The sequence below is a fragment of the Rhopalosiphum padi genome, chromosome 3 (genome assembly GCF_020882245.1).
Source record: "Rhopalosiphum padi isolate XX-2018 chromosome 3, ASM2088224v1, whole genome shotgun sequence".
Taxonomy (NCBI): Eukaryota; Metazoa; Arthropoda; class Insecta; order Hemiptera; family Aphididae; genus Rhopalosiphum; species Rhopalosiphum padi.
The window spans coordinates 69,044,459-69,069,818 of NC_083599.1; the positions used below are offsets into that span (position 1 = coordinate 69,044,459).

General features: G+C 22.1%; 1 protein-coding gene across 3 annotated transcripts; it reads left to right on the plus strand.

The window, feature by feature from the left end:
• Positions 1 to 3,287: 3,287 nt before the first annotated feature.
• Positions 3,288 to 21,639, plus strand: LOC132926578 (arf-GAP domain and FG repeat-containing protein 1). 3 transcript variants are annotated; one of them, XM_060990949.1, is made up of 10 exons: positions 3,288 to 3,847; positions 10,611 to 10,704; positions 14,375 to 14,560; positions 14,668 to 14,842; positions 16,022 to 16,135; positions 19,657 to 19,830; positions 19,887 to 19,958; positions 20,472 to 20,537; positions 21,246 to 21,352; positions 21,414 to 21,639. In XM_060990949.1, the coding sequence occupies exons 1-10, from the start codon at positions 3,684 to 3,686 to the stop codon at positions 21,426 to 21,428; spliced, it is 1,167 nt and encodes a 388-aa protein (XP_060846932.1). In that variant the 5' UTR covers positions 3,288 to 3,683; the 3' UTR covers positions 21,429 to 21,639. The 3 variants fall into 3 exon arrangements, with proteins under 3 accessions (XP_060846932.1, XP_060846931.1, XP_060846933.1); XM_060990948.1 differs by having other exon boundaries at positions 3,294 to 3,847; positions 21,429 to 21,639; XM_060990950.1 differs by lacking the exon at positions 16,022 to 16,135 and having other exon boundaries at positions 3,397 to 3,847; positions 21,429 to 21,639.
• Positions 21,640 to 25,360: the final 3,721 nt, after the last annotated feature.

A 25,360-nucleotide genomic window follows, 5' to 3' on the forward strand; every position in this document is an offset into this window, starting at 1 on the left:
ATTTTGTCGAAAAATGGTTATGTGTAAAAATTCCCGTTTTTCCGTTATTTTTTCAGGGTTTTTCCTTACGCTTTTGAAAACTACTGTAAATTTTTTACTTTTGACCCTCCAAAGTACTAACTTGATGAATTTTCCTTTTCAAAGAGGGACTGAAGTTAAAAATCAAAGCATTATTACTACTTCAAAATGTGATGACAGACATAAAAATAAAAAATGAAAAAAAACACATCATTGTAAAATCAATACATTCATCAATTCTCTGATGTCATACACGAAATTTTATTTTGTTATTTTTTGCATATTTACGGTTTTTACTGCTATTTTGCTAATTTAAGGTTTTTAGTGCTATTTTTGGGTATATTTTCACATAAATACATATTATAGGAGCTATTTTGCTAATTTGGAGTTATAAATGCTGTTTATGGGAATATTTTTAAAAACTAAATTAAGTTAATTATCTACCAAACAGCTGTCTACGAATATGTGAACGAAAACAAATTGTTTTATTTTAAGATGGTAAGCATCCGAAATAAACGGCCTTAAACCGTTGTTATCGTCGATTAAATTGGACAATTCCGTTCGTTTCCAATAAATTGTTTATTTTTAAAATCGTGTCAGTCACATCGTACTATCGCACTATCATTAGATTCGTTGTATTATCGTGCTGCAGTCGTATTCCTATCCATACCTATCATCATATTCTATGAAAAACATTAAAAATCTGTAAAATTAAATATATGTATATTCAATTTCATGTTTAAAAAAATTTGTTGAAAATTTTATTTTGCATATTTTCCAATTTTTAGTGCTATTTATAGCGCTGATATTTATGTTTTTATGTGCATATTTAAGCGCTAAAAATTAATTTTTTTAGTGCTATAACTTCCGAGCCCTAATAAATTAGTAATTATTTATTAAAAAAAAAAACAAAAATACACTTGCAATATAATATTATTAATAAATATAGTCATTTTTAGATTTTTTAAGACAATAAAATATTACTTAATCAATATACATATTAACATTGTTTTTAGTTTTATATTTGTCCAGTTTTTTTTTTCATTATTCTGAGCTTTTGAAATTAGAAAGTTTAAGATGTGTTGAATATATATAATTTAAGTAGTACTATAATAACTGATAAGTTTTTTTACAAAATTATAAAAAAAATAATATTATCTATACACTTTTGTTAAATAAATTTGTTTAATGTTTTAAATTTTAAATACTTTTTATTGTTTATATTTATATAATTTAAAAATCACATAAATGAAATTAATTATATATAATATATATATAGGTACTTAATATAAAATAATAATATGTCGTATTATAAAGAGTTATTAAACACAAATTATTTTGACATTTCGATAATTACTCAGATATTGCAAATGTGTTAAAAATGATGACCATAAAGTATTTCACTAAAAATAAATAATAATAAAATGCTTATTCTATGAACCAATAAAATAAACATACAGAAAGTCTCGATAAATGACGAATTTATGTCAAACTAACTGTAAACAGTTTATGTAATGAAAATGTCTACATTCATGATTAATACGCACATATTTTTGTTTTAACTGTAACATTTATGAATACAATACTACGTATCCTTAATTTTTTTAAATACGAGTACATAGACAACTATAGATTCATAAGATATTTTAAATTTTTAAATATTTAATTTAATTAAAAACCCGTTCTTAGACATTTCTAATGAAATGGTCCTATACAAATAGTGTTATTAAATTTAGTGTACCTATTGACTATTAAAATACATTTCAAGCACTAGTTTTAATCCAATTATACCTATTTACGCACTAAAAAACGTAGTACCTATGTGCTATAAGTGATCGTAAAAATTAAAGGTTTTTGTTAGTGACTTTGCCAAAACAAATATAGCTATAGCTTTATTTGTCAGAATATGACGACAACTTATTTATAAGCAAGAATGCAAGATAATATCTATATAGTGTATGATAATAATAACAACATGTTATTTAAATTTATCTACATTATTAATATTGAAATAAACGAAAAACAAAATAATTATAATAAATTCTAGCAATTTGTATACATTAAGTCTTTATTGCAGTGCTGTATATAGCACTCTGAAATAAATAATAATAATTAAGATGATTATTTTCAAATATACTGTGCAGTGACGCATTATTAAATGATTATCATTATTTTACGATTTTACCTACGTATTATTAATTACATAGGTAGCCAGGTAGGTAAATTTAATTAATTATTAACCAATAAAACCGTTCATGCGAAGAAATCTTAACAGGATTGAAAGTTACCTATCTATATTATCTTGTTATACATATAGTAGTGTAGTAAATATCTACACCTAATTAGGTAACTATTGACCTACAGGTACTTGTATAGTTGTATATAATACCTAATATAATTATTTATTCGTCTCGAATAATGGTAGATATCCATATTGTATAAATGCCTGTATATGTATAGTAGGTATAGTAGGCCTGACTAGACTTATAATATACGACTACATATACACAGGTACATATGCATATACACAAGTATATTATACAAGTACCTTTATAGTTTATAGGTATATATTATAACTAAATGCGAGTTATTTTTATAGGTAGGTACTTAAATATGGTTAAGTATAATACGTTTAGATAAAACAATGAGCATTATAATATTATAATACGTACCTAATACCTATCCACAGTGCATAACGTAATAGATACTTATTGTCTTTTCATTTTTTTTAAAAACTAATTAAAATGTAAGTTGTGTAGTAATTATAATTTATAAGTAATAAAATATTGGAACTCGGTAGATAGCTAATACAGCAAAATAGTAAAATACCTATAGAATTTTTATGTGATGAAGATTTTAATAATAATAGATGATGTACATAATTTAAATTTATCATACCCACTTAAGAGTTGCGATTAGAGAAATAAGAATGTGAGATATTCGAATATTATTTCAAAGCCTATAATGAAATGAAAAGAAAATGTAAATGGCATTTCATAAATCTATACATACGTCATACGTAAATGGAATATTTTAATTGTACACAATATGTCAATATAATACGGCCTGGTTGGCTGGTTCGTCTATATTATACATAATATATATAATATGTATATAGGTATATATATACTTATATTTTCTACTTACTCGTAATCTCTTATCGTAATAATTTTGTAAGAAATTAGATTTTATAATAACAGACAACAGTCGCCTACTCACAACTCGCATGAATAAAAATGTCATTCGTTCCAAATGTTTGTCGTCTATGTAGTATACGTACACCACGGAAATAGAAACCCACAGTCTACGTTGAATCGGACATGTCCGAGAATAGTATTTTTGGAACCCCTGCGCGTCCATACAGCTTATGCGATAGGAATTGATTCTAAGTATGATACTAGGTTCAGACGAGTTATTTCAATTAGTGCTGTTTCACATTTCTATAAGCACCGTTGAGTTAAATTTTTTTTTCAATTTCCTCCTTTTCTAGGTTGTTAGCCATTTAAAGAAATTACATTTGCAAAATAAATCTGTTAACGGTCCCTAAGGCACGTACGCCTTTCAGTAATCAATCACCACTTAGTCTACCATATTCATACAGAGTAACATTATATAGGTAGGTACACTACAAGAATCAGATTTTTGACTAAATTGCTGTTACCGATATGGCTAATGGTATAAAGAAACTCGATGAATACAATTTAATGGTGCTCCGAGAACAACTATCATTGCCTGCTAATAAATATTGTTTTGACTGTCACCAAAGAGGACCGACATATGTGAATGTTACCATAGGCTCATTTGTCTGTACATCATGTTCTGGACTATTGTAAGTATCTATCTATCTATCTATTAGAAAAAAAAACTATTTGATGTATTAAATCATAGTAGCTAATTGAAAACATTTAATGTCACTCAAATGTAATTACTATCAGTTTGTGATAGCGGATTATACTAAAAAACTTTTTTTAATTTTTTATAATATTAACATTTGACTTGATATAAAATGTAAATAAAATGAACATTTTTTCCAAACTACAATATTTATTTTTAATATTTGATTAGATTTCTAATTTGACATTTTTTTTTTTTTTACATCAATAATATATACCTATTATAGGTATTATAATTATCAATTATCAAATTTATTGTTAAGAGTAAATTACATTTAATTTTATTGAAAATAATGATAGATTAAATATCTAAATTAACATTAAGTTAATTTACACAGGTTAATATTAATTTAAAAGTCATTACACAAAAAGTAAGTTAAATCAACTATTTTAAACAACATTTAAATGATTATATACTTATGTGTTATAATTTAATATTACTTACGTATATAATGCAATTTAAAATATATTAAGTTTTCATTTTTAAAATAGGTATTCTTAACTAAAAAAATAATATAGTATTTCATACTTAAATAGTTATATATTTTTTATTAAATAAATTGTTAGTTTTATTGATAAAAACATATTTTTTAAAACCAAATTGATCTTTTTATGGTATACTGGTATAGTTATTTACATTTTTAGTTAATGAATTGGATATTTATTATTTCTTGATAAAAATAAATCCATCAACTAAGTTATTTTTATTTGTAATATTTACATACATGAATGTTTTTGAAATAAAATACATCTTTATCAATCTATTAATGTTCAATAATAACTGTTTTAAAAAAACAATTACCAACATAGGTGCCTAATGTGCCTATACATTTAGTTTTGACAAAAATTCCAAATTAAATTATAGATCTATTATTAAGGAGGTAATTAACAGTTGTGTAGTTAAGATATAATTTACTATATCTAATTTACTCATCATACCTAATATATATTTAAATTTATTATTTTATTGTTTGATGAATATTTGATGATTTATTTATTTCCTATCATTCAATTTACAGCAATATGTATTAATAGTTATTACTCATTCATTTTAGTTTCATAATTGGTAGGAAATTATGCCTATAATTGTTGGCTTTAATTCCAATTAATAGGTATGTGTTTACTTATTGGTTTGCTTACTTCCTTTGAAATGAATTTTTAGAAGATAATTATATAAAAATAAATAAACAACAGTACCTACCTACATAAACTGTAATTAATTATAATTTTAATTAGTCAAATATTTATCACTCCAATTAATAGCTTATTATATTCTAATAAACACAAATGTATCGTTTAAATGTTTCTAGTTATTTATTTTAGTCATAATTTGTTAATAATTGCTATTATTTTTATTTAAATTATGTTTATAATTTTGAATATATGATATTCCTGATGAATATTAATTCATATTAGGTATAATAACATGGAGATTATAATATAATAATATAATATAAAATACCATTAATATTATCAAACATAATATAATCTCTCTATTGTATATTTTTACATATTCCAAATTTTCTTATTTTAAAAAGATGGATCTTAGATAGTAAATAAAGATAGAAATAATTACAATTTTTTTTGCTATACGTCAATTAATATTTTTCAATATTTTAAATCTAGTATTTGTGAAGGGTGATTTATCAATTACTTATTAATTGATAAATATTATATTGTATACATAACTAAATTTATAAGTTAAAAAAAAATTATTACCTAACAGCCATTTCCTGTATTTTATATTCAAAGTTTTGTACTTATTATTTTATTTACAAAAATAATTAATAATTATGGTATTGAAAAAAAGTATCTGTATATTAAAAAAAAAAAATTGTGGTTGTCTTATTTTGATAACATTTCAATTCTCAGTACGTTTTGTTAAATTATACAATGGCATCTTTTACAAAAGATTAAATTCATCAGTGTCGGTTATAAATTTGAATTTCAAAATTCTTATTTTTGTCTATTGCATACCTTTGTACAATACATAACAGTATGTACTTAGTTATATTTTTAATACAGTTATTTAGATATTTATAATTTTTATAATTAGATTTCTTGAAGTATCAAAAATAAAAATAAATATAAATCTTAATAATATTTTAATCAATTTATAGTAATTATTAATTTTAATTTTATATTTGTATGTACATACATATTATATTTTTTATACTTTATAAATCATATGTCACCATTAATAAAAATATGAATATTGGTTTTACTAGTAAGTAGTAATACACAAAACACATAACTGTTAAGTTCAAAAAAAATACCTGACATGTTTAAGAAGATGTTATTCCTGCATTTGTTGTCTCTCTTACTTATGTACATCATAGCAAATTTGCATTCAGCAGAACACATTTTGTGATGTTAACTTTAATATTAGAGTAAATTTATCTATTATCAAATTTAAAGGTAAGAATATTATCTAAGAAATATCATATGCTTTTATTGATATTATTACTTTGAAGTGAGTTATAGCTATGTAAAATATTACAACTTTAAAATGATCATAACTCACTTTAAAATGATAATATCAATAAAATCATATGATATTTCTTAGATAATATTCTTACTTTTAAATTTGATACTAGGTAAATTTACTCTAATATTAAAGTTAACATCACAAATTGTGTCCTGCTGAACACAAATTTGCTATTATGTTAGTAAGACAGAGAACACATATGGGTATAACATCCTCGTAATGTTGATCTTAATTTGTTTTGTTGATGATATATTATAATATATAAATTTAGTATTTATTGCAAAAAATAATATCAAATTCCATAGATATAATATTATATTAAGTTATATTTATATGTATTTTGTATCAAAAGTATTTTATAATTATAAAATGTATTAAATTTTAATACAGTCTTAATTGATATTTTATCTTTGAGGTTGTCTCCATCTTAGAAACGCACAACATAGCACATTTTACGTTCATAATAATTCATTTTACTCTAATATTTTTAATATTAGAATGAATTGATCTATAATTCAAATCTAAAGTATCATATAGGCTTTTATATATTTTAACTTTAAAGTAAGTTATGAAATTATAATATTGTAAATGTTTTTGTTAGACTGAGATAACATATACATGTATATTGTATAAAGTGTATACTATATCAATGGAGTTAATATATGTTTTCGTAGTAATATTGTTGATACCTTTAATTAATAAAATACATTTAATATATTTTAATAACGATTTGATGAGTTAAAAATATTTTTTGGAAAATATCAATTGTTAAATTAAATTACTTTTCCTTTCTATATATTTTTTTTTTTTTTATCAAAACACTAAGTATAAAGTCTTGTAAACATATATTTTCAACATATTTTAAACCAGGTACCAAACCAAATTATGATTTACTGCAAATGTTTAATAATAATACATCATTATCTTAGAAACCTAGTTCTTAATTATTTGTCTGGTTTTAGCTTGATTGTTATTTAATTATTTACACGTATTAAAATATAATGAAATTGAGTCAATCAAAAAATATTTTTGAAAATTACCTACTTTATTTCTAAAGTGCACGTTAAATTAAATGAGTTTTGCCTTCTTAAATAGTCAATAGTTATAATGTATAATAATGTTAGATTTGTTTTTTACTGAGTTCTTGAAAACAAATAATATATTGTTAGCTTGTCAACTACAGCTAATAAAATAACATTCAATGTTCAGGTAAGAAAAATAAATACATAATTTTATAAAAACATCAAATTTGGTTTTTAATTTTTAAACTAAAAATATTGATGATAAATAATAAATCTATAGGCCATGGCCTATGTCTATAGGGCTATATTGTTATTACAAGTCTTAATAAAGCATTAAAGCATAGCAACTACTTAATAAAGAATTTCAATAAAACTAATAAAAATGCCTAAGATATTTTTAATTATAACCAAAGGTCAAACGTCCATGTATTGGATGGATGCTATTGGTGACACTATTCATAGTTGTTTATTAGGACAAAAAATAAAAAATAAAATTAGGTAGGTCATATCTATAGATAGATAAATCAGACTTGTTGTGGTCGTCATGACGTATGTATTTTGTTGTATAGAATCAATTCTGGTTGTTATAGTATTGTCTGTTTTACAGACAATAAATTTATTTTTGCAGAAAATATTTATTATTTTTTAACAAATTTACGTATATACATACAAATAAATATTTAAAAAAATAAGAGTTAAACAAGATTCACTTTTAGGAGTGTTTGTAAATAAAATTTTGAAGTAATTAGTTATTTTCTTGTAATTCAAAAAATATTAGATCATTGTATAGACTTGAAGCTTTTTGTCCTTATTCTTATGCATATTAATATCGAGTTTTCAAAATATTCACTAATTTTAAGCTAATTCATACCATGAATCATAAATGTATTACATTAAATTGTTAGTTTCTTTAAATTCTATGTCGTACACACGGGCAACAGAAAATTTATGTTTAGAAGTTCCAATTTTGTGCTGTTGGATTTATTGTTAGAGTGTACCTATCATCAAACTTAAAGGTAAGATCGTAATCTGTGTTTTATCATTGGTTTTTAACAATGTTTTAACATTTAACTGAGTTACGAGTATGAGTATTTTAAAATTTATTTTTAAGCCTTACACATTCATAATTTGCTCAAAAATTGAAATGCTATAAAAAACCAACATTGAACACAGATAAACCTTAAAGTTTGATGATAGATCAATGTACTCTAATATTTATACTAACAACATATTTTACAATTGGAACTACTTAATGTAAGTTTTAGTATGTTATGCTTGTGTAAATTGAAGATAACACTGTATGTCCTTTTAATACTATTCTATGGTTTATTGGTAACACCTTATAAGTTAATTATAACAATATTTAATTTAATATTAATATATGTGTTATTTTTAAAATAATTGTTTAGTCTACTGTATTATTTATACAAAACAATTTCCTAATACTTAGTAATATGCATAAATCATTTACTTAGGAGACTTCCTTTTTTTTTATATTTAGGAAATGATTTATTATTGAATTCAAATTAAAAACCACTATTACATTGAAGATGGTTTCTGGTACCAAATTGTATGTAGTTTGTACTTAGTGAAGGGGAGGGGAGGTCAAAGGTAAAAAACTACCCAATATAATTTTATATTATTTTCAATAATTGGAAAATCAACAGAAAAAGGGTAATATTTATGCAACAGCAGTTTTCTACAAAATCAATTTTTTTTTTATTGTTATTAGTAAGGAATAAACCATCTAAGGAGAGCAATGAATGTATTGTGTTTTATTTTATTATGATTTATTTTTGTGTGTATGTATGAGTGCACGATAAGTAGTATTAAAATGCTTCGATTTTAAAAAACATGTATTTTAAATATCAAATTGGATTTAGTTTTTGCTTTAGAGAGATCAAAATTAAAATCTCAGTACTTATTTTTATAATTGATAAAAGCAAAAAAAAAAAAAAATTAAGAAAAAACTAGAATTTTTACATAAATCCTATTTGCAACAAGATAAATGTTGTTATTTTGTATTACTAGAACTCAAATAACCATTGATATTTGACGTTTTTATTTTTTTTACATGTTTATATTGTTGATTTTTATCTACCATAAAATATTCAAAATATTTCAACTATTTTTGAGCTATTTATAGACATAAACATTTTTTTTATTTTTTTCTAGAAATGTCGATTAAAAATTATTTATTGGTTAAAAATTTTTGAAAATTTAATTCAAAATGCTTCATAAGGTTTTAATTTTTTAATTAAAAAATATTGAAGATCTGTAGTCATAATATTTTTTATAATACTACATTTCATATTCACGCGTAAAATAATTTTTTCTTTTCAAACAAGTTATTTATCGTATTTCAAAATTAAATAATATTAGGTACCTACTTAAAATTTTCATGAAATGTTTATTTTATAATTTTCATTATTCAAACAAAATTTCATTTTTTTCTCCTTAAATGTGGATAAAAAGTTATTCACTTGGTTTTTATACTTGAAAATTTAATACAATAAAATATTCCACAGTGTAATCTTATATCTGTATAAAATAATATATATATGTAATATATGTTAATTATTTTGTTTTAATTTTAAAAAAATATTCTTACAAACTTAAATTTATTCAGTATTTTATATTATTATATATTAATTTTACTATACTATATTTTTAATATTTAAAATAAACACTAGTTAAGGGATAAATAACTGTATATTATGTATTTTTGTTGATCCTGTAAAAAATATTTGTATGTAAAAACCAAATTATAAGAAATAGAAATACTATTCAAGGTATTTTAATAAATGATAATATTATGCGTTCATTTAAAAACTTGATCTAGTAATAAATAATAGTTATTGAACTTTCTATGTTACATGCATTTTAATTGCATACTATTAGATATACAATATTTAATATGTATAGTTAAAAATAAATAAATAATAATTTAGTATAACCATTAACAAGTACTATACAATAATATAGGAGATGGTAAAATATTTAAAATCATTTATGACGTTATTTGTTAAATTGCTTTCATTTTCCCATCTGTTTTAAATAATATTATTTAGTGTCAACAAAGTGACAGACAGACATATGTGTTCATGATAAATTTAATTGTTTAGTTATTAAACAATAACTGTGATCATTTGTGATCATATTTTCAAGTACAATACATTTGTTTTCTAGACGAGGCCTTACTCCACCACATAGAGTGAAAAGCGTATCAATGGCAACATTTAGCACTGAAGAAATTGACTTTATTAAATCTAGAGGAAACGAGGTAAGTGATATTTATATTACATATAGATTTTTTAGGAAAAGACTTGATGATTTGTAAAATATAAGCATTTAAGGCTTATTGAATGTTACCTATAATTCAATTTAAAAAATCAAGTATTTATATAACTGATGAATATGTACTTTGTTATTATTTATTACATTAGTTGTTTAAACAGAATGCCTAATAATATTTTAACTTAACTTAACGAGAGGGCAAAATTATATTAATTGTAATGTATTACTTTTAAAATTATTATTATTTTGTAAACAAAATTCCGTACTTATTTATTTTATAGTTAAAATGTATTCTTAAAATTTTCTTTGTATATTTTTACCATGTAATGACAAATTATTTGGATATGAGTTTACATTTTGTTTAATTGTTATGAAATATGTATGGATGTAGTAAGGTAGTATTCCTTCTCCCCATCGTGAATATGATTTTATAATTGATACAAACCATTAACTCAATAATGTTACTTCGGTATCATAATTTTAAAAAAACACTAGATTTCTTTACTGTCTAGTTGCTGGCGTGTAATTATTTTGGTTATTACTGATAAATAATAAATAATAACTAAGATAAATAAGGTTTTATCGATAAAAAAAATAAAGATAACATAGTGTTTTAAATTTGTAAATACTATTATAATTAATAGGTATAATTGTATAGGATATAGAATATAGATTATAATTTATAGTTAACTATAATACTGTGGTCTGCAACTGTGACAACTGAAATGATACATTTGTATTTTTTTATGCTGGCATTGTATAATTTAAATAGGTATGTAGTTTTATGTTTATATGTCTATATAAGTGAATTGTACATAATACACATGTGTATCATAGTTTTGTTGAAATATGTTTTTAATGTATAAAAAAATTATTTATGGGTAATATTTACATATAACAATTTTATGAACATAACTAAATTATACCACCCGAGTATATATCATACACAGACAAAATACAATAGTTATGAATAAAATTCATTTTATAAAATTATGATACAATATAATCTATTAAACATAAACAAATTCCTAAACTATTTAAATTTTAAATAATACTTTTATTTTTATAATTTTTATTGTCCATAAAATTGTATTTAATTTTAGTAATAATTAAGTAAATTGAACAAAACAACAATTCTAGCCTTTTTTAAATTGAAAAATTCAGATGGTAAAATGGGTTTTTTATGTTTGCTACAGAAATTGTTTCTCATTCACGTAATGTAATAAAGATACGTAATATTTATATCAATCTCAGTGGAGTTAGGTCAAAGTTCAACTCCTCGTTTTTATAGTAGTTGATATTACAATTTAATAAATTGCATATTCTCAAAGTCTGATAGTCTAATGTCTAATACATTTGTTAATATGAAAAAAAAGACAGAATAATAAGCAAAATAAGAGTTTTCATTCAGAATACGCAAAATAAATTACATAATTTATTTAAAAATAATATAAAACATAAACAATACTTTATTTAGATGATAAAAAAATAAACATACGAAATAATATGTTGAAATGTATAATAATTCTAGCAATAATGATGCTTGACCAGCAATTTGCCTGAGCTATACCTGTAAACTAATTACAAGACAATGACGACATCAGTAGAATGAGGTGAATAGATAATTTAAAAAAAAGTCTAAATGTTTTGAAAATGTAATTTTACTGGTGGCAGTTAAACTGTGTGATTTTCATAAGGACAATTTTTATAAACTGAGTTTGGTCTCTTTATCACCAATCTCAATGATATATTATACTGTTATTTTTATCCAATTCTGTTAGTCTTTAAACTTCAAACCCTTATAAAAAGAATTGTGATTATACTTTTGATATTTATTAAGAGGATATTATACCCGCATGTGTTGTCTCTGCCTTACTAATGTAGATCATAGCAAATTTTCGTTCAGCAAAACACATTGTGTGATGTTAGCTTTAATATTAGAGTAAATTTAGCTATTATCAAATTTAAAGGTAAGAATATTATCTAGGGCATCTCATAGGCTTTTATTGATATCTTAATTTTTAAGTGAGTTATGGTTATGTAAAATATTAAAACTTTAAAATATTCATCTCACTTTAAAATGATAATATCAATAAAAGCATATAACATTTTGTAGGTAATATTCTTACCTTTAAATTTGATAATAGGTAAATTTACTCTAATATTAAAGCTAACATCACAAAATATGTTCTGCTGAATGAAAATGTGCTATGTCTACATTAGTAAGACAGAGACAACACATGTAGGTATAACGTCCTCTTAATTGCTGTAAGAAAAATTTATAAAGAACACTATTATGTTTTTTAACTTATGTACCAAAAATTAAAAATATTATCGACTCTAAATCAAAAAATTATTATACAAATTAGAACATGTGCCTTAATATAGCAAAAGATTCTAAATAATTTTAAAATTATATCATGTAGAGACGTTTATAATAGAAATATTTTATTTAGTTTTATTACAAATGTTGTTTTAAGATTTATACTTATTTTACATAGCCTATAATACAATTTATTTTAAATATTATGAGGTGGTATTTTTATAACTAGTAGAATAATATATTTGCTTGATTATGTATTGCATATTATTTTAGTATGTGATCATTCAATTAAAATAGTTCATTGGATTACATTTTTATTAAAATAATATTTCAACAAATAATTCTAGTTTGATGAGTAATGACTAATGACAAACAATATTGTTTAAACAATGTCTACTATTTTTAAATTATTTATACGTTAAATGTCTTATTTAACACTATTAATATATCATTCTTCATGAATACAATGTACATAATGTATTTGAACAGCTAATCAATATCAATCACATTATGAATTCAATTTTTGATAACTTTTAAATTTGGATATGATTGATTTTATAGATCATATTTATTTATTTATTTTTTATACATAAAAAAGTACTATCTGCTGAAGGAGACGTATTACTCACATGTGTTGTCTTTGTCATACTAACGCATACCATATTAAACTATAGGTTCAGCAGTTCTAATTTTGTGTGTTCAGCTTAAAAATTAGTGTTAAATAATTTCTAATATCAAACAAACTTAAAGGTTAAAAATATCAAATTTAAAAATGATCATAACTTGCTTAAAAATGAAAATACCATAAAAAATCAATGAGAGAACACAGATAATGTTCTTACCTTTAAGTTTGAATATAGAGATCATTTAACTAATTTTTAAGCTAAACACAAAAAATTGGAACTGCTGGAGGTATATCTTGGTATGGTATGTGCAATGGAGGCCCAAGGCACGGGCGAACTGGGTGGTCGCCTCCAGAATAAGGGCGCTGCAAGCGCATTTATAGGTACTCAAAAAATTGTAAAAACTTATGAGTTTTTAGTAAAAAATTTTTTAAAGAATAACGGCGTGTTATAATTATTATTCCTCTATAATAATAAATTGTTATATATTTAAGCTATATTTTTAAGGGCGCTATAATATCTTGGGCGGCACTGAGTATGTGTTAGTAAGAGAGGCAACACATACAGTACTATGTATTCTTAAATCTTAATACACTGTATTTTGATTCATCCTATTTCTATATAACGACCACAAACGTACATGAAAGGTGTTATATATGATGTATAATTCAATTACTTGATATTCAATCAAATTTACACTTATGTTGTAGAGCTGTGAACGGGTCTGGTTAGGAATGTACGACTCAAAACAACCTACAAATGATGAAAAACAAATAAAAGATTTTATGGTTGCAAAATATGAAAAAAAAATGTATTATTCTGATCAAGTATCACAAAAACTAACCAATGGCATTCAGACAAGACCCTTCGTTACCACTATTACTACAAATCATCAAGTAAATATAAATTATTTAAGTATTTTAGTTTTATGAAAACATCTAATTATTTTAATATTTTATTTACATATTAAATCATATACTTTTAATTTATTAATTATCTATAGAATCCTAGTACTACTACTACACCTGCAATAAATATATCATCCTCAAACAAATTTGAATTTTTTAAAGAAGAACCTTCAAACCAAAATCAATCTCCAATTCAAACATCCCAATCTTTTGCAAATTTTGAAAATAACCCAGTATTTTCTACATCTTTTGATACTTCTAAAAATATTGGTATGTATAACATTTAAAATACTGTTGAGAAATAAATTTAAATTATTTATATGTAACTACTAAGCATAATTAGTATTTAATAGTAAGTCTTGAATTTCTTAATACCTAAAAATTTTAATAACTTAAATAAACACGTCATAAATTAAAATTGTGAGGTTTGAATATATATGAAAGATTTATTTGCTTAAAATTATAATAATTAAGAATTCTGTTATATTTGATCTTTTAAATTTTGGATAATTTTTTGTGATTTATTTTTTATTTAAAAAATATTATACAAAATCTATGATTTTATTTTAATTGATTATGTTATTATATACTATGAATAATTATATTTTAATTAATTAGTACAGTTACAATCTTAAAGCACTGGTAATATTAATTATAAATCTCATAGCAACATTAGTCAACCTTTATAATAGTAACATATATGTTACAGTATCAATTTACATATTTGTTAGTATTTTAAATTTAATATTATTAAAAATAATAAAATAAAACTAATTATTTTAAGTAATATTAAAAAGTATTAACAAATTAAGTTTTGTGGTATCATAATTTCTGTCTTATTTATCAACAGCTTTATTAATATAATATTTTTTTTAACTTCAAACGCTTGAATTCAGTCTCTATTTTTTATCTACATTTGTTTAAAACCCAATTTTTCTAAAAAAATTAATTATGCTTAAATTTTATTTTTCAATATAATATATTATATAAAAATTAAAATTAAGAAAAAAATAGCTAACTTTAAAGAACTCCACGCCCCAATTTGTTTTCAGTCAGTATCTTAAAAATAATGTAATAAATTTATGTTCAGCGTTCATGTTTAGTTAGTTTCATTAGTTTTAATTTAAAAGCAAATTTACTATTTATTTAATCTAGAAAAAATATTGTCTGTTATTTATGATTTTTTAATTTTAGATGAGTTGTATAAAATGTTAATAATTTATAAAAAGATAAAATAAAGCCCCTCTCACATAATAGAAAATGTTGTTGCTATTAAGTTTGAAAATAATTAAACTAACATTAATATTAAGTATAAAAAAGCTTAATGTAAACTGCTGAACTTAAATTTACACACTTTTAAGAAGGAGACAATGTATGTGGGTGTGGTATCCTCGTAGAAATATTAAAACTGATTTTATGATGACCTAATATTTATTGGTTTATGTCAAGACTTAAATTTTAAGTTTGTTCAACCACTTCAAACTGGATATTTTGATTATTTGACATCAAATCCAATACAATTTTCACCAGCAAGAAAACCGAACAACATAAATAATCGATGGAGTGAGTTAAATTGGTTTGGTGATGTGATTGTTCCCATCCTTGGTTGTAAAGCTTAGAAGTAATTGTTTGCAATTGCACTTTTTTTTAATATTGGCTTGATTATATCAGTTTTGTTTTATTCTGTTTTATTTCATATCTATTTGTACAAATATCTTAAACTTTAAAGTATGCACTATTTATTTTTAATTAGAACAATAAAATTAGCCTACAAAATCACTTATTAAAAAAAAAAATGTGTTATAAGCAATTATAGTTGCTAAATAAACACAGTATTATTGACTTGTTTAGATAATAATGTATTTCACTTCATTTTTCTTTTATTTTTAAGTATGTAATATTATAAAACAAATTTAAATTTAGAATGATTATTTACTTTAATAGTTTAGTAAAAATAAAATAATTTAATACCAAATGATTATAATAAAGTGTTGCCAAAATGTATTAATGTATTGTTTGTTGTTTTACAAACATTAACATGAAACATTTGCTTTCAACAAAAGCTATTTTGTGTTGTTAATATTAATTATTTAATATTACAGTAAATTGATTTATTATACCATTTTAAAGTAAGTGGGTTCAAGTTGATTATTTTAATTTTAAAGGAATTTATAAGAATTTTTAACCCGTCATTGGTACACATGTGAGCGGCGCGCTCACACAGATAGCATTTTGAGTGTTATTCGTACAAATATTATCGAATTAATCTGATACTATAAATACCTTCAAATAACATAAATTATTGTGCTATTTGCTGTTTCCTATCAGTTATCGTTAGACAAAGTTGACAGTACCAATTAAATGACCGTGTCAATATGTAAGGAGCATACGACGAGCATAATATGATAAAGTAAAAATAATTTTTTGAAATAAGATTGTTGTTTTTTATTTTTATTTTATAAATTATGAATTGTACATAAAAAGTGTTTATTAATTTTTTTATAAAGGATAAAAATATACATATTTCTAAGTAAAGTTTAATTTTTTAAGTTAATCGATCAATTAATAATAATATAAAAAGTAGTGTGAGCTCACAGTGTAGCAATCATGTTACGAACTATATGTGTACCAACAACGGGTTAAATACTTTTAACTCTTAATAAGTTAGGAGTAAATTTTATTAAAAAAAGTAGGGAAGTTGATAACTGATCTGTTGTACATAAGAGTTGAGTTTATGTATATGAAACACAAATCCAAGTACAAACAATTTGTCATACTATATTTATTGTTTATATTCAGTGATATTATAGTAATTTAATTTAGTAACATGATAGATTTGATTAATTTTTTAGTTTTTTTTTTTTTTTTGTTTTAGTATTGACTACTTAATTAGTACTTATGAGAGAAACCTTATTAAATTGTCATGCCTTAACTTTAAAAAAACTGAATATTTTGTACATTTTGAACTACAAATGTTTGTAATTTTGACGAATTCTGTAAAAATTTAACCTAGTAGACGATTATAAAAATAAATTGTGCTCATGCATTTTAAAACTTTTTAAATTCTTAAAATAACAACTGATTGAATATTGTAATATGATTTCATATTTTTATATTATTTTGAAAAGTATTGTAGGTTCTATTTTTAATCCTCTTCCCTTTCACCAAGTTGAAACAAGTCCCTAATTTCTACAAGAAACTACCCTGAAAGTTGAAAATCTAAGAATATTGTCTACTAAAAAAGTACTAAATAAAATAAAAAATATAGTAAATCATTACAATCATCCCTTTGTTGTAAATCTAAAATAAACCAAAAAAGATAAGCCGATAACATTGTTATCTTTAAGTTTGGTAATGAGCTAATTAACTAATATAACAATATAAAGTTAACAATACAAAATGGTTTCTGCTCAATGGAAATTTGCTGTGTTGTATATTTGTAAGACAGAGACAAAACATGTATCACATAAAAATTATCATGTCCTTTAAAGGATATTTTTACATACTTCAATAATTATGTATGCATGTTAGTACATTTGATCATATTTTTTGTCTGAGAGTAGCTTAATAAGAAACAATTGTTATAAAATAATTATTTATTTCATTTAATATTAATGTTTTTACTAAAATAAATAACAATATATTCATAAGTATCATAAAGAAATCGATGAACACATTTATCAAATAGAAGAAAAGGAAATGCGTGTTGTGTATAAATAGTTTTAATTTTTCATAATTAGATTAGTTATATTAAAAATATTTGAGCATTTTCTTTTGTAATGTGGATAATCCTATTTATTTAATATATAATAACAGGGCTCAAATTTTATAGTAATTGTTAATTATTCTAGAATATAGATAAATAAAAGCAGAGTAAGAACTATGTATTTGTATATCTCAAAGATTCCAAGTATAAAATTTCATATTTCATATTTTATACTTTTTTTATTGAAATCATATTTTTTTTTTGAATTTGTAGTTTTGAAATAAAAAGGAACAAAGTAGGCAATTGCCTCTCTATATCATCATAGTAGTCGAATGTATCTCATATTGTGTTAAATTTGAATACAACAATAAATCATTACACGCGAAAAAGATTTTAAGTGAAGACTTATTATCATATAATATAAATATATTGCTATTAATTATTATAGTAATCGTTTTCACTATTAGTAATACGGAATAAACTATAAATTAGCAATATCATAAAGTTAATCTAAATATTTTTTTAATATTATTGTGTATATAAAATGTAATGATAATATGAAGTTATATCCTGTCAAAAAATATTTTTGAATCACATCAGAATAATTAAAATTGTAATACTTTGTTTAGATATCAAATTTCCTAACATGAACTTACTTCAAATATCTTCATAAAAAAAAAAAATCAAGTTTATACATTTTTCTAAAATATGGTTCCACTATAAATAACTTATGGTAATAATTTAAAGTATCTAGGCTTATTCATTAGCATTTTGAGTCGAACAAAAAAAATAAATAAATAAAAACTGGTTTTGTATAATTATTATTTTTCTTCAATTTGTTTTTTGTGTTGGTGCTGTGATTTTTTTACTTTTGACCCACTTCCATAAGTCATAAATACTAACTAGATCGAATTTCCTACTAAAAATCACCCTCAAAGTAAAAATCATAGTATTTTTGCTTTTCCAAGAGGTGTTGACAGACAGACAGAAGTACAAAAATCATTTTAAAATAAATATATTCATTGTTTATCTTAAAAAAAATCAATATGTAACAAATTTTCTTTTAGAAATTTGTTTTTAGAAAATTTTATGTAGTATGACTAAACTACTTTAAAGATTGATTAGTAAACATTAAATTTATAATCATAAAGTATATAAACTAAAACTTGCTACTATTTCTACTATATTTTTAGAGCAAAATTTACAGCGCATATTCCAAGATTTATTAGGTTATATAATGTTGCATATTATTTTACTTTTCAGTGATATAAAGTCTGAGCCCTGTTAATAAATAATAAATAATCAATTGCCATTTTAACTGTTTTACAAAAAAAAATTGTATTTTGTGTTATTTATAAGTTTATTCCACAAAATATAGGTGTTGCTATTGAAAGTACAAGTCCTAGTACTAGTTGGAAATCAAATGGTGCACCAAGTCAAGGACCAACTGAAGACCGTTACGCTGCATTGAAAGATCTCGATTGCTTAATGAAATCTCAAGTTCAACAAGATACTCCTCCCCAATTAAATAATAGTAACAGTTCTGCATGGAGTAAGTAAAAATATAGTTTAATTGTAAATTAAACTTACTGTTATAAATTTTTATAGGTTCCGATGCATCTTTGAATGGAACATGGAGTAGTCAAGTTTCTGAAAATACACCTCAAAACCCATTCAAAAGTAATAATACTTATAATTTAGAGGACATTACATCTTTTTGTACTCTGTCATTAACTTAACCTTCGTCTTATAAATGTATAATATACAAAATATTTAACAGAACAAATAGTGTATTATTAAGTTTAATATTACAATGAATGGACCCTGCCATTATTAAATTTATAAGATTATCTAGAATATCATAGGCATTAAATAATATTTTAATTTTAAAGTGAACTTTAAAAATATTACAACTTTAAAATACTGATAATTTGTGTTAAAATTTTAATTTCAATGAAAGCGTACATTTGCTCTGATCTTAATTTATCTGACCTTTAAATTTTATAATAAGTTCACTTTAGTATTAAAGGTATAATATAATATCAATATTACCAAACAGGTAAACATAATATTTATTCTGATGAACCAAATGTTGATTGTTGTACAGTTTTTGAGATGGGAAGCAGCCAGTATTCTTAACATTAATTATTTATTATTAATTTAAATACTAATGATTTTTTTTTTTTTATGTAGATAGTGTTCAAGATGATTGGGCATCATCGAATAATGTAGTTAATCCATTTTCAAATAACATATCAGGTATATTTATTTTAAAATATGTTGAATTAATTATTTTAATCTATCTTTATTGAGTAATCTACCTTTATTAAGTTATATCAAATTATAGTGTACAAAAGTTTAAAAATTAATTTAATAACTACATATTATATGTATAAATAAACATCTATTTAAGATATAAATATTAACAATGTATGAGTTAATAATTTTGGTAATTTGATGAATATTGTTCAAATTTGATTTAAATGTTTAAAAATAAATAAAAATACACGGATCATTGTAAAATCACTAAAGATCTAAAATTTACCTAGAATTTTCAATCATAAAAAAAAACCATTCAGGGATGATATTTAATTTATTGTAACTAAATAATAATTGACAAATTATTCATTATATTTTTATTTCTTGCTATTTATTATCATGGGTATTTTCAAAGGTATTTAATATTACTCTAATATACTCAATTTGTAGAAAAACATTATTTATACATAATTATGTTGATTAATTTGATATGACATATTATTATATGTTAATTTGATTATTAGTTAAATAAAAATAATTCCATAAACTACTCTTTAAAAAATTGGAGTTTATTAAAACTGATAAGAAACCCCTAATTATCAACTATAAAAATAAAAATAAATCTTTGTACAACTAATATTTATAAATATATATTATTTTTATTTTATATAATTTTTAAATTTGAATATAATACTATTAATTTTTTAGATGATTGGCAGAATAATATCCAATGGCCAAATGGTTTAACTTCCAGTCAATCAATGGGTTTTAATGATGTAACACCTTGGAATGCTGATTTCTCAAATCCATTTAAAGTAATTAACTTTAAATTAATTGATTTATATAAATCAAAAAATTAAATAATGTTATAAAAAGTTTATATTTATATAGGTTGGATCAGCGTCTCCATTAAATAAACATTCAAGCAATCCATTTTTATAAGACCAATTACATCTCTCATTAGAGAAAAGCAAATTATCTGGTAAATTGAAAAGGATCATCAATGCATAACTATAACAATGGATTTATTATATTTTAATAAGAATACAATGTTATAAATCTTAACTTGGCAAAAAATATAATTAAACATATTTAATAATAATTAGAATGAAATATTAGTTTTTAATTAACTATTTATTTCAAGTGTATAATCTCATATAGCTGGCCATTTATTACTATTCCTACATTCAAATTTATGCAACTATCTAGTCTTGAAAATATTTATAGTTCGCCTCAAGTTTTTACATGGTTATTTTTTAACTAAAAATTATTTTTATAAGTTTTAAATATTTGTCTATATAACTCAATACATGATTTAATATATTACATGATCAGTGTATCAAACAAATGTTGTAGCATTATATTAAATAATATTCTTAAAATACAGTTAGTCTTGCAACTTATAACTTATGAAACCACAAACTTATTTTTATATATATTTACTCCAGTCATGGCAAATATTAATGAGTTTATCAATTTATTGCATGCCCAAACCTCTAAGTTTCACCCAAATAGCTTAAAGAATTGTGCTTTAATTTTTGATAAAGTTTCTAATAGGTAACATTATATACTATAAAGTTATATTTTACTGCAGTCCCAATATTTCCTAAAATTTTTGAATTCTGGTCTTTTCATTTAAGTGTGTTAAAATAATTTTTGAATCAAACAAATCACTTATTGCAGTACTTTAAGTTTAACAAAATGTTATTCTTAGTATTTACGAATTAAATTTTAATAGTACATTTTCAAATCATTATCTTGTCATGCCCCAAAACGTTAACATTAATTATAATTTTTATAATATAATCACTTATATTTAATGTAAAATTGTAAACATTTCTTCTTCTTTTTATAAATTTAAATCAAGAAATATTCATCATTATGATAAACTAAAATATATACTTTATTTATGGAACAAAAACTATAAATATTGGGATTGGTAGAAAGTGTATACTTTAATGTATTTTAAGAGATCCGTCAATTAAATTGTAAAAATAATTAATTTAAAATGAAAAAATTATATTTAAAGAATCTCATAACACATGGTTTTATGGTACACAATAAATGTGTGTCATATATATATAAAGTTAATATATATTATAATATCATATACATTTCACATGTATTACAGATTTGTAGTGTCCGGAGTTCATATAAACTATGTGTTAACTATTAGTATTTAAATAATATTTATTTTATATTTTTACTCGTTGATTAATATTTTATTCTAATTTATTTTAAATTGAAAAGTATATAATCTAACATTTATTATAGTGATTATTTAAGTTATTAAATTATTTAATTCATTTCGAACAAAATAATAGTCACTTAACTACTTTGAGTATTAGTTTTAAAAATTGTAATATACAGTCAAAAAGAAAGTTGTTATTTTTTTTATGTACCATGAGTTTTAATTGTAATATTTATGAAATTTAAAAATGTATTCCTGAAACAAAATACTATTATATTTTATTTTAATGTTTACAAAATTTACCAAGATTTACCTAATTATTGTTCTTGATGATTTTAATTATATGTTTTTGTAATGGTACACCAAAATTGGTGTGTTTAAAAATCATTGTATTTATATTTAATTTTTTTTTTTATTTAAATGAAATATTATTTAGCATCAAAAAAAAATTGTTATATTCAATGATAATTGATAAAAATAATTTAATTGGAAACTAAAATTTAATATTTTGTTTGTTTGTTTTTTTTGTTATGTCTTAAATTGTTTACTAATATTTAATGTATAAATAGTTAATGTGGCTAAATTAAAACCACAACAAACTACTAAAATAAAGTTTTGATTCAATGTTGATGATTACTAAGTTAAATAAACAAATTTGAATGTATATTGTAGGTTATTACATGCAATAATCCTACATTATACTATATATTGTTTATAATTTTTATTTGATGCTAAATTGGCTTGGAATTATGTTTGTATGCACCAAAGTATGTTATTCATGTTTAACAAATGTAACTGTGATAAAATTTTTTATTGTACCTAAAATGTATGTTTAATTTTGAGGAATATTTATCTTGGAATAAGTTAAGTTTGTTGAATTAGTATTTTGAATGGGCTATATTTATCAAAGTCAGTTTTTACCCATTGGTTGTTAAATTAATTATTATTTCAGTTTTCTAATAAAAAATTTTAAAAAATTTCTTTAAAGTAATTATCTTCTTAAATTATTAATGTTTTGTATATATAATTTTCTAACTTATTAATAAATTATAAATCCTTATAAAGTTATAACACGTTAATCGAAAAATCATATAGATTATGTATACATAGACCACTCTTATACATCCAGGTACATTAATCAAGAATTGAATATTTTTATTTAAAATTAGTATAATATAGTAGATTAAAGAACCCTCTTTCCCATTTTACATTATAAATCTTGTTAAAACTAATTTAATTTAGTGTAGTTGCACAGCAGTTTAAAAATATTTCTTTGGCTTTGATCACCGTTTGTCAATTAAATACACTTATCTATTTGTTTAATACTTCCATACCATACATTTCAATATCTTAACATTTGTATCAACCATTTTTATATAACCTTGGCTGTTATACCTAATATTTTATTTTTTTATATGTTGCACAGGGTGATTCATTATTCAGATAGTTCTAAGATGATTTTCAGGTGGATATTACTATTAAAATCAAGATATGTTTTGTTGTTTTTGTATTTAATATATATATATAATATATATATGTTGAATAATAGTACTTGAAACTTACAGGGTTGTGGAAATAAATATTTACCAAAACAAATGTATATACAATAAAACATAAAACATTTTATTATTGAATTGTAAAAGTATTATAGACAAATAATTCCTAATTAACAATACAATAGTTATGTCAATAAAATTAACCTAATTCAAATAAAAAATTTAAAAAAAAATCATCAAAAATTCCGTTAATTATTATTCACATTTTAAAAAAAATAATATATTCCTGATTAAATACTAAATATTATTCATACCAAAGTAATTTATTGGAAAATATTTTTTAACAATGTTATTAATTATAACTTATAACCCCTAGTGTCACTATATCATTTTAATAAGAAATTAAAATTAATTATTTAATTTTAATTTTAACTATTATTAGTTAAAAATATATATTTAGTCTTACTTTTTAATTTAATACACCTAGCTTAAAAATATAACAATCGTTTTCTAATGAGATACATATGATAACTTTTTATAAAATTTGCTTAATGTAAATACCTATTGATTAATTTCTTATCATATAACTGAAGATCTATTATATTTATATTTTGACATTTTTGTTTAGCTCTGTGGTAGAGCACATAAGCTCATATTGAATCTAAAGGATTGTTAATGCTAGTACAATGTTTACATAACTAGTGAACAATAAATGTATACAATATTTAATATTTTAAGTACCTATTATTATTGTTATTATTATTTGATGTACCATTACTTTTTAGTTAAAGTGAATTGTCACTAAGGTTGTGTTTGTGTACCTAATCATTATTAATTTGTAATCATTGTAATTTTATAGATTTATGTCGAAAAAAAATAAATTGTATTTCAATAGAGAATATAATATGTTAAATTGTAATACCATTAGTGCCATTTCACATAGTTGTTCCTTGATATTCTAATTAACTACTAATCTACTACCTATCGCTTAACTTGCATTACAGAGGTGGATTATCCATTAAGCACTATAGGCAGCTGCCTAGGGCGGCAAAATGTGGCAGGGCGGCAAGTTTTGTAGTGTTTTATTCAAAAACATCAAACGTATAAAAAAAAAATTCGAAAATTAATTATTTTAA

What these genes read in the sequence shown, in the direction of transcription:
- LOC132926578 (XM_060990948.1), top strand. Translation starts at nt 3,684, where the DNA reads ATGGCTAATGGTATAAAGAAACTCGATGAATACAATTTAATGGTGCTC. An exon ending in TTAAATCTAGAGGAAACGAG is followed by an intron (nt 10,705 to 14,374) that starts GTAAGTGATATT and finishes CTTATGTTGTAG; the next exon opens with AGCTGTGAACGGGTCTGGTT. An exon ending in ATTTCTCAAATCCATTTAAA is followed by an intron (nt 21,353 to 21,428) that starts GTAATTAACTTT and finishes ATATTTATATAG; the next exon opens with GTTGGATCAGCGTCTCCATT.